Source organism: Prionailurus viverrinus, chromosome B3 (assembly GCF_022837055.1).
Source record: "Prionailurus viverrinus isolate Anna chromosome B3, UM_Priviv_1.0, whole genome shotgun sequence".
Classification (NCBI taxonomy): Eukaryota; Metazoa; Chordata; class Mammalia; order Carnivora; family Felidae; genus Prionailurus; species Prionailurus viverrinus.
The window spans coordinates 48,862,244-48,880,474 of record NC_062566.1 but is presented as its reverse complement, the minus strand read 5'-3'; the positions used below and the strand labels follow the sequence as shown (position 1 = coordinate 48,880,474).

The 18,231-nt window shown below is 39.5% G+C and overlaps 1 protein-coding gene across 2 annotated transcripts in view; it reads right to left on the bottom strand.

Annotated features, from left to right (window-relative positions):
• Window positions 1-15,184, bottom strand: part of TRPM7 (transient receptor potential cation channel subfamily M member 7) — a 123,084-nt gene extending 107,900 nt beyond the window's left edge. For both annotated transcript variants that reach the window (XM_047862335.1, XM_047862336.1), the window contains exon 1: window positions 15,058-15,184. In XM_047862335.1, the coding sequence (XP_047718291.1) occupies window positions 15,058-15,060 (3 nt within the window). In that variant the 5' untranslated portion in view covers window positions 15,061-15,184. The remainder of the gene's footprint in view (window positions 1-15,057) is intronic.
• Window positions 15,185-18,231: the final 3,047 nt, after the last annotated feature.

Genomic DNA, 18,231 nt, shown 5'->3' with positions numbered 1-18,231 from the left:
CTGAACAGGATTGCTTCTTGGCCCTTTGACTAAGATCAAGGGTAATTTTCTGAACATGGAGGCGGGGGGGGGGGGGGGGGGGTGAAGAACAGAAGGGCTAACATACTTCTCCCAAAAGGTATTGTCAATTACTAACTACTGCTAACCAGTATTAGCTTTCCCCCTATTCTGTTCCTAGCCTGCCTAAAGCAACTTCAGCTATAGTTATTCAAACAGGGTTGTGATAGGGGCAGATTCCAACAATTTGGACTGCTCTACAGCAATGAACTAATGGCCCAGTTAAGTCTAAATGCTGGTTTGCAAAACTTTGGGTATGTACCCATTGAAATACTCACAAAAATGAGTCACAGGTATATACTTTTCATAGCTATGCCTTCCTAACTAAATGTTAATAAAAATATTTCACATTTTTATTTAAGAGATGGTTCTATATGGAAAATAAGGAATCCCAAGTAGAATTTAACATTAAGAAATGATCAGAGCTCTGGATAGGAAGATTAATTAATTAGGGAGACAAATAAAAGTAAACCAGAGCCACCAGTATTTGTGGGAGGGGCAATGGGGTTCTGGACTAGTAAAGGAATGGATACAAGAGACAATTTCCAAATCCTTTACTTTAGCATGATGCCTTCTGTTTTTGTTTTTAATTTTTTTAATGTTTATTTTTGAGAGAGAGAGAGAGAGAGAGAGAGAGAGAGACCACTAGTGGGGGAGGGGCAGAGAGAGAGAAGAAGACACAGAATCCAAAGCAGGCTCCAGGCTCCAGGCTGTAAGCAGAGAGCCCTAAGCGGGGCTGGAACTCACAAACCTCAAGATCTTGACCTGAGGTGAAGTTGGACGCTTAACTGATGAGCCATCTAGGCTTCCCTGCACGATGCCTTTTTTAACAAAACTACAGAATGATTATTAATATAGTCCTGGTTTCCCATCTTTTCTTCAAATTCACTTCTACCATTATTTTTCAACAAACGTGTGCAACTTACTGGGCCCCTAATGAACACCTCTTCTCTTAAACTGATGTTCCTTCAATTTCAGACTTAGAGAAGTATGGCTATACTCTAAATGGGGAATCAGCAAATAGTGATGGTAAATGTTTTAGGCTTTTAGACCACATACTGTCTCTGTCATATATTGTTTTGTTTTTTAAACTTTAAAAAATGTAAAAACTGGGGCCCCTGGGTGGCTCAGTCAGTTAAGCATCTGACTTGGGCTCAGGTCATGATCTCACCATTCACAAGTTTAAGCCCCGTGTCAGGCTTGGTGCTTATAGCTCAGAGCCTGGAGCCAGCTTCAGATTCTGTGTCTCCCTCTCTCTCTGCCCCACTTGCACTCTGTCTCTCAAAAATAAACATTAAAAAAAAATTTTTTTTAATGTAAGAACCATTCTTACCTCAAAGCCATACAAAACAGGCCTTGGCCACATTTGGCCCACGTGGCATAGTATACCAAGCCATACTCTGAATCCCACAAAAATATGGACTTACACGTTCCTACTGAGTCCATTCAATCCAAAAAGCATGTGCCAAGCCCTTCAAATTATTCTCCTACACTGTTTCTTGGACATTAATATCCCTTCTACCCAGTTCTACAATCCCAATAGATCCTCATATTAAGAGTTGCTTTTCAATGGGGGGGGGGGGGAAAAAAGGTGGGACTGAAGAATTTTAAATGTTCATTAACAAAGTTATTTTTCCTGTAGGAATTTCAAAAGAAAAACACTTAAAATAATCATATATTTATAGATGTTGTGTCATCTATAAATATATATAAATCATATATAAGTCCTATATAAATAAAATAAATGAAATAAATAAAAAATACAATAAATCATATACAAATTGTATATATATAAAACAATAAAACCTAAACATCACTGGGCAAAAAAATCTAGTACTTTGAGTAGATATACTAGTTTTTTTCCAGAAATAATGGTCTTTTCCAATCACCATCAACCTAAGACACTTCAGCCACTTTTAGTATTCATTTTCTAACTACTCAAAATAGGAGTGCTACTGAATTTTAGGACATAACACAAATCTTGCTCACAAATTAGTTTCATTTTATCATTCTTTTTCTAAACAAATAGCCAGGGGCGCCTGGGTAGCTCAGTTGGTTGAAAGACCACTCTTGATTTGGGCTCAGGTCATCCCAGGGACATGGGGATCGAGCCCCACGTCGGCTCCACACTCAACATGGAATCTGTTTAAGATTCTCTCTCTCCCTCTCCCCCACTCATGCACACACTCTTTCTCTCTCTGAAATAAAAATAAATAAATAAATAAATAAACAGCCAGTGCTATCCTTTCAAAACCTCAAACTTTCCACAGTAGTTTCTAATTGGCATATCCATCTAAAACTTTAATGAAACTGTTTGCTAAGTAACTTAAATCGTGTCACTCTTGATGCTCACAAATTTTGACCAAATTTTGTGTCTGTAGGGACATCAATGACATTAGTATGTTTCAAGACTATCTCTTATAGCTTCCCCTAACTTTAATATTCACCAATTTTATTTCAAGGGCTTGCGGTCTTCTCACTTTGTGTAGCTGTCAAATGTAAACATATGCTCTCCACACAAAGCATTCCTGTGCATGGCCCTCATTTATTACATTAGGGACTGGCCTCAGACACCTGAGAGTCACATACCCCCAGGTGATGGTTATAAACCCCTCCCAACGATAGGTTTATGCAAGTTTTGGAATTCTGAGTTTCTTCCCTGCCATCACATACCCAATGAAATGTGCATGGATTTTAAACATATATTAATTTCTATTTTTATACTTCTCTTCTCCTTGTTTTGCTGGGCTGCATTACTGAATTTTACCAAGAGGTGGCACACTATGAACACAAACCAGAAAATTCCTAAACTTAAATGTTTTAGGTAAAGTAAAAACTAACTATAATCACTAGAAATTAACTTAAAAATCACTTCGTGATATTCAGTAGTGAAAGAGCAGAAATTCTGGAGTCTGAGTAACTGGAGTTAGAATTATAGCTTTGTTGTTTACTATCCATGCAACCTTAGGCAAGTTTCTGACGTTGTGACCTAATAACAATACCTATCTTATAATGTTGCTCTGAAGATAAAACAAAATGATCCACGCGAGGCGTTTCAGCAGAATGCCTAACACACTGTCAAATCTCAACAATGCTTCAAAATTCTTTAAGTTATAAATTCTTCCTGTCTACCAGCAATAAGGGGCACATACATTATAAATAAACCCTCTAACCTCATCCACTGTCTCCATAAATTAGTACCAGCATATCTCCTTCCCGCCTACATGCTAATGGTAAAAATTGGGGGAAAAAATTAAAGACTGCTTTTTTCTACTTCAAGGTAACAACTGGAAATCAATCTACTTTTAAAACTAAATACACTCTATGATTCTATATATTAATATTAAAAAGGAGCTGCTAGCTATGTTAGCTCTAGCAGACTAACCCTCCCACAAATAACAGCCATAAACTTTGGACAAAATAAAAACAAAAACAAGCAAACAAACAAACAAACAACTAGTTTACATACTAAAGACCCAAAAGCAGGCAGAAAATGAATGGAGTCTATTAAAAATGAAAGGACAGCACTGAATGAGTTTCCCAGTTTTTAAGGCTTTTCTGTAACAGGCCCCATTCCATACCTACTGAACATCTAAAACTCCAATGGAAATCCCAGAGTCTTACTGGCTTAAAAAAACAAAACATCAAGTTCAAGGTGACAAAAGCAGTTGGAAAGCGATGGGAAAAGTCCTTCAAAGGAAAAAGTCACATAAAGGGTGCCCCAACCTATGGCCGACCCATGAAAAATGTATACACAGTACAGACTCCAAGCAGCCCAATTAAGAATAAAAGAACTGAACGGACACTTTGGCTGCCCACAATGAGACAGAGTATGGAATCTGAGTACAGTCAAGTAAATCAACTACTATCTTAATCTATTCTGAGTGCCATAACAAATACCATAAGCTAGGTGGCTTAAGCAACCAAAATTCACACTATCACAGTTATAGAAACTGTAATCCAACATCAATCAAGGTTCCAACAGGGTTCATGTCTGATAAAGACTCTCTCCTTGGGCTGCAGACAGCTATCTTCTCACTGTGTCTTCACATGGTACAGGGCAAGCTCTCTGGTGTCTCTTCTTATAAGGGCCTTACCCTCATGACCTCATCTAACCCTAATAACCTCCCAAAGACCCCATGTCCAAATGCCATCACACTGGAGGTTAGGGCTTTAACAAAGAATTTAGGGGAGAGTGGCACAAACACTGTTCATAACAACTACTTTAAAAAGAATCAAGTCTTCAGAAGGGGTATAACAGAACTCAGAGTCTAAAAGGTAACATTCACAGTGTCTATTACACAATTCAAAGTGACGAGACTTAAGAAGAAACAGGAAAATGTGACCCACACTCAAAAAAAAAATTAAAAAGGGGTTTACATACTAATAAAATGCATATACTTAAAAATTAAATGACGTTACAGACCTAGAAATTCTGAGTTATGTGAAACATTTGTACACAGGTCAATATGCCTGCCAACAATGGCACAGACAGTGACAAAGAAAAATTAAGGCTAGCCTAAAGCAAAATGTTGAAATAGGCTGGCACTCTGACTTCCTCTATCTTTCTCCCTCTATCTAGAGCCCAACTCATTTGACCTTCTGGCATTCTTAAAGGCCATTACTCTGGAGTTCTGCTCTTATTCTTAATTGGCTGCCAACTACTTAACTAATTCACTAATAATTAGGTATCACTGGTAATTCAGATGTGAATTCTCTGAGAGGATCTTAAAGACACTACTGAAAAGTCTCTGTGGAATAACAAACAGTTGGTGAAGTTTTATATATTAAAAAAATTAAACTGAATCAAATTCTGACTATAACTATGTTTGTAAAGAGAGTCTTATTATATCCAACCTTATTTTCTGTTTTGCTTTCCTGCTGACCTCATGGAGATTGCTACTCTGGTTGTTTAACAGTCCAATATTACCCTAGACTTATGGAACAGAAAATGTTTGATGAAGAACTGTGAGCAGTTGCCATCACACTATATCTTGGGAGTCTACGGTACTAAATAAATGAAGACAAGGCACAATTGAGTCTAAAATGTGGCCAACCTGAATCTAGCTCAAAGAGTAGTAATTTTTTCCTTATGTATTCTAGAAAGAGTCTTACCTAGAGTAATTCATTTTAATATAAAGAATTATTAATAAAATGAAAAGGGATCGAAACTCATCAAGATAAAAAAGATAATAAGCATGTTGGCCAAGGGCCACCTGGATGGCTCAGTTGGTTAAGCATCGAACTTCAGCTCAGGACATAATCTCATGGTTTGTGGGTTTGAGCCCATATGGGGCTTTGCACTGACAGTGTGAGGAGCCTGCCTGGGATTCTCTCTCTCTTACTTTCTTTCGGCCACCACCCCCCCACCCCATGAACTTAAAAAAAAAATAAGCATGTTGGCCAAAAAAACTTTTAATTTTTTGTTATTTTTTTTTAAAGAGAGAGAGAGAGAGAGCACAAATGGGGAAGAAGGGCAGAGGGAGAGGGAGCAGAGAAAATCTCAACCAGGCTCCACACTCAGCACAGAGCCTGACATGGGGCTCAATCCCACAACCCTGGGTTCATGACCTGAGCTGAAAGCAAGAGCTGGATGCTCAACCAACTGAGCCACCCAGGTGCCCTCAAATTTTTAATTGTTTATGCCAAGTTATTTTACCTAGATACCTAAGAGTGCTAAAAAAACAAAATAAATATACCGACACAGGAACAGACAAACAGAACAATGGAACAAGTTGCTTGGAAACAAAAACTTACCTTGAAGGAAACTTTTGTTGTATGATGGAGAGAACAATATGAATTAGGAGAAGATATGATTTATTCTGTGTACATGAACTATCACACTAAATCCAAAAATGAATACTACATGGATTAAAGTCAAAATGTGAAAAGCAAAACTTTAAAATTTCTACCAAAAAAAAAAAAAAAATAGAACAACTTTATAACCTCAGGAAAATAAAAGGCACATGCTATAAAGAAAATACTGATAGGGGCACCTGGCTGGCTCAGTTGGAAGAGCATGAGACTCTTGGTCTCAGAGTTGTGAGTTTGAGCCCCCCATTGAGTGCAGAAATTATTTAAATAAACTTTTTTTTTTAAAAAAAGGAGAAAATACAGATAAATTATAACACTAACATTAAAAACCAAAGTACATCAGGGCACCTGGGTGGCTCAGTCAGTTGAGCATCTGACTCCAGGTTAGGTCATGGTCTTGTGGTTGGTGGGTTCAAGCCAACATCAGGCTCTGTGCTGACGGCTCAGAGCCTGGAGCCTGCTTCAGACTGCTTCAGATTCTCTGTCTCCCTCTCTCTGTGTCCCTTCACCATTGTGCTTGGTCCCCCCATCTCTCTCTCTCTCTCAAAAATAATAAACATCTGGGTCGCCTGGGCGGCTCAGTCGGTTGGGCATCTGACTTCGGCTCAGGTCATGATATTGTGGTCTGTGACTTCAAGCTCTGCATTGGGCTCTGTGCTGACAGCTCTGAGCCTGGAGCCTGCTTCAGATTCTGATTCTATGTCTCCCTCTCTCACTGCCCCTCCCCCACTCACTCCCTCAAAAAAAAAAATGAATAAACGGTAAAATTTTTTTTAAATATAAACATTAAAAAAAATGTACATCAACAACCTAAAATAAGTAAATAGCTTACCATTAACCAAGTAAAAAGTTAAGAAATTTTTACTCTACTAGCCTTTTCTACAGGCTAGAAAAGATATTTGTAGCCATAAAGTACCACCCAAAAATATGCAGAATACATAAAGAACTTCTACAAGTAAATAAGAAAAAAATAATCCAATAGAAAAATGAGCAAAGACTATAAATAGGCAATTCATCAGAGACAAGGAAACCATAGTCAAAAACTCATAACCTGAAATAATACTCAGTATTAGTAATCAGTAACATGCAAATTAAAACAATGAGGAACTACTTCACATTCATGAGTCTGGCAAAATAAAAGAACCTAATCAATGAAGTGTGGCAAAGATGTTGGCAGAAATGGAAATTCTCATATACTTTATAGGGAGTATAAACCACACAACTACTTTGGTCAACACTTTGGCAATTATCTCTAAAGTTGAAAATGCACCCACCCTACGATTTACCAATTCTACTTCTAGATATATGCATCTTAGAAAAATTCTCACACTTGTACATTAGATGATACATACATGCACCATTATTTGTAAAAAAAAAAAAAAAAAAAAAAAAGGAAATAACCCAAATGCCAAACAACAGTAAAATGGATAGTATATTCTATAATGGAATAGTAAACAGCAGTTAAAAGAGGTGAACTAAAAAGCTGCTCTGAGCATGCACGGGGAGGATATCTTACATAGTAGTAATGTTAACTTTGAATGAGAACAAAGATAAAAAAAAAAGTAAATAAAAACAAAATGAAAGTGGTGACCTAGACCTTACCTGTATTATTAATATGAATAAACCTCCAAAACCTAATGTTGATTTAAAAAACCAACAAATTCCATGGGGCACCTGGGTAGCTCAGTTGGCTGGGCCTCCGACTTCGGCTCAGGTCATGATCTCACTGTCTGTGGGTTCAAGCCCCGCATCAGGCTTTGTGCTGTCAGCTCAAAGCCTGGAGCCTGCTTCAGATTCTGTGTGTCCCTCTCTCTCTGCCCCTCCCCTGCTCACACACTGTTTCTCTCTTTCTCTCAAAAATAAATACAGACTTAAAAAAAAATTTTTTTTAAAGTCCATAAAGGGGCACCTGGGTGGCTCAGTCAGTTGAGCGTCCAACTTCAGCTCAGGTCATGGTCTTGCAGTTCGTGAGTTCGAGTCCCACAGTGGGCTCTGTGCTAACAGCTCAGAGCCTGAAGGCTGCCTCAGATTCTCTGTGTGTGTCTCTGTCCCCTTCCCCTGCTCATGCTCTAAATAAATGTTAAAAAAAATTTTTTTAAAAAGTCCATGAAAAGATGTACGTAATTCCATATATATAAAACTACCAGGAACTACTATGTGTTATAATTCTATAATACATAGACAATACTACATATATACAACATATATAAGATATATAATATATATTTACAACTACAAAAAGCAAGCAAAGGAACAACAGGAGACAGTTATGTCTGCAGAAGTGGAAAGTGGAATGGGATTTTGATGAAGTACTTGGAAGTTTCAATTTTACCTCCAATATTTTATTTCTCAAGCTGGGCGGTAAGTACATAGACTGCTATTACATTATGATCACACTTTTATCGATCTGAATTCCACAACAAAAAACAATTACCAAAGAATTCAAATGATATACATTTATTTAAAAATATTATGTACCTGTAATCAAACAGTACAATTTAAATTCTTCACTTTTATTCCTGTCTCCTTGTTACCTAATATTTTTCCCAAAGCAACAGAATCTGTTGAATTAAATGGATCCATCACATTAATCTAATTCAATGACCACTGATATACTTTCAGATGATGCCACAAAAGTTAATCTGAAAAAGACAAATCTAAAGAAAACATTAGGACATTCTCTATTACAAAACTCCAGCCTTCATATTGTGAGTAAACCCTACCAATCTATTCTCTATCTGAGTATTTGTTAATACACTTATGTTAGATTTTCACAGTTTTTATGAAAGAGTTCTACCCATCACAGAAATCTACTTAATGAATTTCCAATCTACTAAGGATTCCTTCTGACTAGTAAATCTCTGCACTTTGACAATGTATACAATGTATACGATGCATACAACTGAATTCTGAATAATTTATCTTAAGGATATTACATAGAAATTTGGTATTAAGAAAATTCTAAGTTTTACAGCATATGAAGAAAAAATATGGTAAATAAATTTTAAGGTAACACATTCTTCATGACCTTAACTTTTGAAGTACCTGGGTGACTCAGTCAGTTAAGCATCCAACTCCTGATTTCCACTTAGATCATGGTCTCATGGTTTGTGAGTTCAAGCCCCACATCAGGCTCTGCAATGACAGTGCAGAGCCTGCTTGGGATTCTCTCTTTCTCTCCCTCTCTCTCTGTCCCTACCCTGCTCGTGCGTTTTCTCTCTCAAAATAAATAAACTTAAACAAAATTTTTTTTAATATTAAAAAAAATGACCTTAACTTTTTACTTAACATAACACCTGCCATCTTAGATCTCACAAATATACATGTCTCTGAGTATCAAGGTCCTTCTCCAAGTGCATAATATGGTGAGTCAATTATCTGCTGTACCACTTACTGGCCTAATGACCTTTGGTTGAGTGATTTTGCCTCTCTGTTCCTTCCATAAATAATGGAGAGAAAGTGCCTACTTCAAGAATTTTTTTTGAGAGTAATAATATGCAATAATATATGTAAAACATTTAGAACAATGACCACAGCTAAATGCTACTACATGTTAGCTAATATTATGAAAATCGGTCTAAAGCCTGTTACACACGTTTCTAAATCAAGAGTACCTTCTGGGTATTAGGTATTGTAAATTATACTCTTAAAGACAAGGAAGACCACTGGTTTATATACCCAAGGGTAATTTATAGACCTATATTTCTAGTCTAGTTAATGTTTATCCAATCTCCTTACAGTAATAGTCGGCTTCTCAGATAACTTTCCTTCTATTCATTCCCAGCATACTACCAAATTGTCAGAGGAAAATAGGTAACTAAGCCTACTAACTTTCACTTTGCACATATTTTTCAATCAGTGAACTCTGGGCTCAGGTTGCTATATTCCTAATAATGATGTGGCTCAAAAGTGTTTTCTTTCCATGAGGAGCTGAGTTTCTAAAAGTAGTGGTTTCCAGCAGTCTGGTAGCTAGGTAGTTGAGGTGTTAAGTTAGTAACATTTTTTCATGATGCAAAGAGGGACAAATCGTGTCTCACAAACTTTAATCCTAGTATTCTCCTGATATCAAGTAAAGATTATCATCTGCTTTTTACAGACAGAGAGGGTAACAGCAGTGCTCCTCAAAGAGTATGATTTGGCAGAGATGCTTATGTGAAGAGCCAAGTCTACCAACTTCAAAAAAACTGCCTACCACCATACATCAAAAGCGTCCCAACTCTTGATGGTGGCTCAGGTCGTGATCGTGCCATAGTGAGATCATGCCCTGCGTTGGGCTCCAGGCTGAGCATGCAGCCTGCTTGGGATTCTCTCTCTTCCTCTCTCTCTAACCCTCCCTTGCTTGCTCTTTCTCAAAATAAATAAGTAAACTTAAAAAAAATAAAAACGACATATATCTAAGTTATTTTATATTAACACACGTTAAGTGACTCGGTTAATATCCCTACAGATAGCCAAATAATGCTCATTCTAAACTAATCTCAACTACTCTGAATTTGGGTACCTCCAGGCACCAAATTTAAAGCAAGCATTTAAGAAGCAGTTGTGAAAGGAAGGAAGGAAGTCAGAAAGAAGAAGGAAAGGAAGAGAAAGAAAGAAAGAAAGAAAGAAAGAAAGAAAGAAAGAAAGAAAGAAAAGAAACTAAAATTTAATCATATACTGAAAGGTTACTACAAAAAATAAGAAAAAAGAAAAACCTAGAAAGAAATAACAGATCAATAGCAATAATCATCAATGGCTACTACTAAAACTATATAAGTGTCTAACCAAGAAATTCACAACTGATCAGGCAGCTAACACCACCAAACCCACTGATCAATCCTAACAAGAGAAAGAAAAGAAAAAGAAAAAAGAAAAGAAAAAAGAAAAACAATCAGAAAGCATGTGCTTGTTAATGTGATGCAATACAAGATACATAGCACGACCTGTGAAGTACTCTTGCCAAAATATCATACCACAATCTGATCAAGTCTTTAGATTAAGCACAGGAAATAGAGAAACAAGTTACATCACACTGTATGGATGTATCGAACAAAATCCAAGCTGTGGGAAATTCTACAGGACAAATGATCTGGATTTTTCTTATTAAATAAATGGTAAGTGATAAGACCAAAAAAAAAAAAAAAGGGAGGGGTTACTAGAGACTGAAAGACTTATTTATCAACCAAATGCTATATGGAATTCTTTGGATTCTGAATTAAACAAGCCAACTGAAGAAAAACATGAACCAATCAGGGAAATAAGCTGAATATTTAATTATATTAAAGAATTACTCATTTTCCAGGTGTGTTAATAGTACTATGGATGTATTAAGAGTCCTTATCTTTTTAGAGATACACAGAATGAAGCTTTTATAGATATGTCCAAGATTTGCTTTTAAGTCATCCTATTTAAGGGGGAATGGGAGTGATAATAGAGGAAACAAAATACACATTTCAAACTGTCAAAACTGGTCATAAATATATGGTGATTGATTTTCCTATTATATTTCTGTATGTGTGAAATGTCCCATATTATAATGTTAAAGAGAGAGAGAATATCAGAGCACTAGACCAAAAATATCTGATTGGTGGAACTCTCAAACTTTTGCAAGTGCTTGTGCGTCAACAGACTTTTATTTAAAAATCAAAACCAGGGGCGCCTGGGTGGCGCAGTCGGTTAAGCGTCCGACTTCAGCCAGGTCACGATCTCGCGGTCCATGAGTTCGAGCCCCGCGTCGGGCTCTGGGTTGATGGCTCGGAGCCTGGAGCCTGTTTCCGATTCTGTGTCTCCCTCTCTCTCTGCCCCTCCCTCGTTCATGCTCTGTCTCTCTCTGTCCCAAAAATAAATAAAAAACGTTGAAAAAAAAAAATTTTAAAAATCAAAACCAAAAGTGTACATTTTAAGTACTGCCTTTAAGTATTAATTTGCATATTTTAAGTAATGACTTCAATTATAACACATTTTCATTTTATGTCGCGTTCTTATTACTGACATTTGCCAATACACACATACTTTACTCCGCAAAGTAACCAAGTTCTGAATATTCTATCTCCTAAACATCTCAATCTGTTCCATCTTCTACTACTTCATTTCAAACCATTGACATTTGGTCGGAGTCTTGCTATTGCCTCCTCATGGGTCTCTCTTTTCAACTTAAACACACACCATTCATCTTCCATATTGTTTCCTTAAGTGGATCCCATACATCTCCAGCATGAAATCCAAACTTCTTCACATGACATACATTGCCCTCAGAAATCTGGTCCTTGTCTGTCTCTAGAATACTCCCACCAGCATCCCATATCATCCCATACTCCACTCATTCATATCTACATAAAGTATTTGTACAGTAGTTCCCTGAATAAACTAAGGATTTTCTTCCCTCTAACCCTCAATTCCCTTGGACTAAAACCACCAATTCAATGCCCCTTCTATCTCCAGTTTAATTCCAATTCCTACTGCCTCTACAAGGCTCTAGTACTATCAGCTTTTGGGCAAACCCACCCAGACTTTCCTTTCTCTCCTTGATTACCCCGTATTTTCAAAGAAATCTATGCAATGGTATCACACTATCCTCCTGGTTTTTGCCTATCTGTACTGCCTTCAAAACTATTAAGGTATCACAGTGTGTGCAATACAGTAGACACTGTTTATGATGTATGCACCTTCCACTGACAACTAGATCTTTTATAAATAACTAGAATGTAAGCTGTTTGAAAGTGGAAAACTTGTCTAGCACATATTTGCCGCTCCAGTGCCTATGACAGTGCTTGGAATATATTAACCACTAAATAAGCGATTACCAAATGAATAAAACAAATTATTTCCAATAGCCACGGTAGATAATTTTGTACAAAATTTGATTCCACTCCAGTTTTTTAACTTGTGTTTCTTGGTATTTTGTTTTATATTATTTTATGGTTAGCTGATTAGTTTTAAAGCTTTTTAAAATGCAGAAAAATTTTGTATGCTTTCTTTTAGTGTCAAAGAAGAAACTGATTACCAGAAAGAAGCAAATGCTTTAAATAAGAATTTACAGGGGCACCTTGGTGGCTCAGTCGGTTGGGCGTCCGACTTCAGCTCAGGTCGTGATCTTGCCATCTGTGGGTTTGAGCCCCGCGTCGGGCTCTGTGCTGACTGCTCAGAGCCTGGAGCCTGTTTCAGATTCTGTGTCTCCCTCTCTCTGCCCCTCCCCCGTTCATGCTCTGCCTCTCTCTGTCTCAAAAATAAATAAAGGTTAAAAAAAATTTTTTTAAATAAGAATTTACAGTAAGAATTATACAGTGTAGATACAAGATACTAAAGTGAATTTTCAGGTCACAGTGCTGACCTAAAATTTGAGGGGGCTCAACAGATTATTATTGGACAACCTCAGTTTTCAGTTTTCACTATAATTTAATTGGAAATTAAAAAAAAAAAAAAATTCCAGAACTCAGTAGCAGTCAGGACTCAAGCATGTAAAAACTAAAATCAGATCCTAAATTTCAAATTTTTAAAGTGAGAATTTCTCTCTGTAAAATCAACAGGAATGTTAGCATGTACAACCAACACTGAGTTCACGTTATGTGCCAAGGATGGTGCACAACTTATGTATACCAACATACCGTCTGGGGGAGCACATCTGCTATAAAAAGACTGGACATAAATGGAAAGAGAGCAGGAAAAGGAGAAACTCAGACCACATCTTAATTTTTGGAAGCTGGGTTTCAAAGCATGCAAACAAGACATTAAGAGGCTGAGTTTGAAAAGAGCATCTAAGGTAAGACTAAGAAATTATAAATTTTCACTAGAAAGTCATTAGAAACAAAGGTGTCTGGTTGTATTAATAAAATATTAGGAAACAATGCCTTTGAAGGTGATGAATCATCTTAATTTCCATTTTCTAAGGTATCTAAATGTTTTTTAAGATACTGAAATGATAATGTTCAAATTTATACTGTTTACCATAAAAAGAAAAACTAGACACATCACCGAAGATTCAGAACTAATGGTTTGCTTTTTTTCATACAAAAGGAACTTTCATTCAACCCCCACCCCAAAACATATTCTCTTAAAAATCCATGTAAGTAACAAGTTAAAATATCTGGCATCAGTAAAGAAACTTAAACCCTTCTTTTAAAATTAGGAAAAAAAGTAAAACGAAGTTTTTATTGACTTTACATTACCAAAGAAGGTGGAAAACAGTGTAAGGTGCATTATTTATTCAAAGTATAACTATATTCGTGGTTTCACTTTTGTATGGCACCTAAATTAACTTCTGCTGAAAAGTAAACCTGCCAGACTCCAGCAGAGGGAGAGTTGTTTGCACGAAACCAACAAGTTCAAGTACTGACCAGAAAAACACCTCGCTCGTCAAGTCCCTGTAAATTACTTTCTTTGTAAAAAATCTTCAAATTTGATCCCTGGCCTTAACAACAACAACAACAACAACAACAACAACAACAACAGGCTAACGAAAGCTGCAATGCACCGCATCCCTCTCGCCACTCTGCACCGTAGGTTTAAAACACAACTAACCCTTCTCTAGAGCAACAGATGGGGTTGTTAGATATAAATCCAGACAACACATCGCCTCGATACCTCCAGCAGCGCCCCCAATAAAAATGTTTAATTCTTGCTAAAGAAAACTGCAAACCAGGTCCACCGTCAATACCGTCAAACCCCTCCTCTTTGGCTCCAAAAGGGAAACGTACCTGTGGAGTATCTACTGCGCAGCAAACAAGGCACAGTTCCAATCCCGCGTCCTCTATCCCTTTTTTGTTCCCTCCCAGCCCTCCTTCCCTTTCCAAGCAGAACTTTAGCAGAGCATTTGGCTCCCTTATCTGCTAGCAACTGGCGCCAGGAGGAAGGCGCTCCCAGGAGATGCGGAGGTTGAGCCCTGCGTCTGGCGCGCTGCGGCCGCTCTGCTCATCCAGGTACTCCCTGGCTCGCGCTTCTGCCGCCTCGAGCGGTCCCTGGTCGGAGCCAGGGCTCTGCTGTGGGGATTCCCGCGGCGAGCCGTCGGGCGAGATTTGCTACCTGCTTCCTGCCCCTCACCCCCGAACGAACTGCACTCCCGTCCCGCCGGGGCAAGTCCGGAAGGCAACTAGGAGTTCCTTCGCCCCAGGCAGCATGGCCCCGGACACACACTGGCCGGTCGGGTCCCCCCCCCTCCCTTCCGCAACCCCCAGGACTATTCCCCCGCCGCGGCCTGCGTGGGTCCAGTACCATTCTCCTCACGGGGCGGACTCCGGAAGGGCAGCAACTCCACCTCCTCCTCCTCCGCGGCCTGTAGCCATCTATCGGGAAGCGTCTCTGGAGGCGGCAGCAGAGGCCGCCGGACAAGGACAGCCCAGGGAAACCTTCTCAGAACTAACTCAGCTCCGGCACTAGCAGCAGAAGCTGAGTCTTTCATAATTGTGCGACCAACTCCTCCGGGGGACTGGCCACAGGGACGCGCCCGCGCCCGCCTCCGCCGGCGACGGGGCTGAAGACAGACCACGTGAGGGGCGCGTCGTGTGCGTCGCCGCCCGCGGGCTGGGTCACGTGAAGGGCGCGCGCTCCCTCACTTCCAGACTGCCTCCCTGCGCGCCGCGCGCACGCGCCGGGCACGGGAGCTTCGAGCTCCAGCGCTGTGGGTTTCCCGGGAAGGGTCGGCTGTTTTCCCAGGGTCTCCAGTGTGTACTTGGGCGGGACTCGCACAAACATCTGTGTCCCCTCCCGGGATGGAGCTGAAGGAAGCAATAGTGGAGGATTAAGGTTCTGGGCCTCCGGGATCCTGCCTGGAGTTGCGGCGTGGTCTCATCACCGCTGGCGGGGCCTGGGCTCCCCCCCCCCCCCCCCCCCCCGCCCCGCCCCGCCCCTGCGCTAACAGGGCTTGGCCACTGCCTGTGCTCTGCTGCGTTTCCGAGCCCCTTCCCTGTGCGTTAGACGGGGGCCTTACTCTCCTCGTCCAAAATGCCAAATCATCACACCCCAAATCATATTCTCTCTCCAATTTACCCTGTTTCTGCCAGAAAAAATTCTCCCAGATTTAACTGTGGGCTGCATCCTTTCCCTCCGGAGATGTCGCCCACAGACAACTCATACAGCACGTGCCTTAACCAAAGACTGCAGGTTGCTCCTGGGTCTAATACCTCTTTGCCTTTTCTTTTCCTTTGCTAACACACCAGCCAAGGTTTGACAATTAGCGATAGTTTACTAAGTTGTTTTTCACACATGATTCTTCTCCCGAGGAAAAAATTGGTCCATCTGATCCTCTATTACCTGATTTTATCACACCTCTTTTTTAAAAACAGCTTTATTGAGGAATAATTGACATACAATAACCTACACATATTTAAATGTACATTTTGGCAAGTGTTGACATATGTATGCACTTACGAAATCACTATGACAAGCCAGTGAACATACTCATTACCCCTCAAGTTTCCTCCGCAGTTTGTAACTATAGATTCGTTTGCATATTCCATGGTTTTATATAATGGAATCATACAACATGTACCTTTTTTTTGGTCTGGCTCCTTTCACTCAGCATAACTATAACTTAAACATTATGATCATGTTTATGTATGTATGTTATGTATTATGAACATAATCTTCAACAAAATTAATCTGCCCATTGTTTTACCTAATATGCTTTGGCAGTTCTTGTGAACAATCTTCAAGTACTGTGTATTCCCTCCCCATCTGGCAGGTCCAGCAGGACCAAGGTTTAAAAAAAAAACACTCTTACATGTGTCATACCTTTCCTACTAGATTATCAGCCCCTTGGGGCAGGGATTTTGGCTAATTTATGCATACATTCAACAAATGTTTATTTTCTAGATGTCAGCTGGGCCTACTCACTTACTGCCTGAATCAAGTTTATAATCTAGAAAGTGGAGAAAAACCAGAAAATCAAAATACAATGAGATGAGAGTGCTTTGTTTTCCTCAGTCTCTGTGACTCTGGCCCTTTTTTGCACCCACAAATGCTTCATCCCTTGCTTGGATGATGTAGAAAGGTAATAATAGCTCCATGGCACTTGATCTCCAGAGCTCTTGCTAAATTGGAGCATTTAGTTCACAGTTAGAAATGAGAAATATAATTCATCTTTAATTGAACTAATGAAAATAAAGTCCTTAATTTACAGGTTATCAGAAGCCCTGAAGTTCAACATGCTGATTTGCAGTAAGTGATCAATTCTGGAGGATGAATTAATTCTTTTTTTAAAAAAAAGTACTTAGGGGGTTCTGGGTGGCTCATCTGACTTGGGCTCAGGTCATGATTTGACAGTTTATGTGTTCAAACCCTGCATCAAGCTAGCTGCTGTCAGTGAGGAGCCCACTTTGGATCCTCTGTCCCCCTCTTTCTGTCCCTCCCCCTCTCGGACTCTCCCTCTCTCAACAATAAATAAACATAAAAAAATACTGAGTTCCTAAGACTATATTAGGAATAGTCCTCTTTAATGTTCAGTGATGAATAAAGATGGATGTGTTCAGTATTTAAGAAAATGTTCATTAAATGCTCTCTTTCTGTCTCACTTATTTCCCATAGGGGCTCTGTTTCCATTTTGGTCAATGACATCTCTAATTCCCACTCTCAATGAATCATATACTGATTCTCCTTCCTATCCTTGCCCAGTTATTTGCAACAATTCAACAAACATTTACTACTACACTCTTTTTAAAGCACTAAGTGAAGTGTTATACGTGATTTAAAAAAAATGGAAAAGCATGGTACCATACCAACTCTTAGATTTTTTATTTGTGTATTTAGAATGTTTTTCTGGGGCACCTGGGTGGCTGAGTCAGTTGGGCAACTGACTTCGGCTCAGGTCATGATCTTGTGGTTCACCAGTTTGAGCCCTGCATTGGCCTCTGAGCTGACAGCTCAGAGCCTGGACCCTGCTTCAGATTCTGTCTCCCTCTCCCTCTGTCCCTCCCCCACTCGCACACTGTCTCTGTCTCTCTCAAAAATAAATAAACATTTAAAAATAAATAAATAAAAGGGTCACCTGGGTGCCTGGGTGTCTGAGTCGATTAAGTATCCGACTTTGGCTCAGGTCATGATCTCATGGTGTGAGATGGAGCCCCACGTTGGGCTCTGTGCTGACAGCTCAGAGTCTGGAGCCTACTTCTGATTCTGTGTCTCCCTCTCTCTCTTCCCCTCCCCAGCTCTCACTCTTTTCTCTCTCTCAAAACTAAATAAACATTTAAAAAGTTAAAATAAATAAACAAGGGGAGCCTGGGTGGCTCAGTCAGTTGGGCGTCTGACTTGGGCTCAGGTCATGATCTCGTGATCCGTGAGTTCGAGCCCCGCATCGGGCTCTGGGCTGACAGCTCAGAGCCTGGAGCCTGTTTCAGATTCTGTGTCTCCCTCTCTCTCTGACCCTCCCTGCTCATGCTCTGTCTCTGTCTC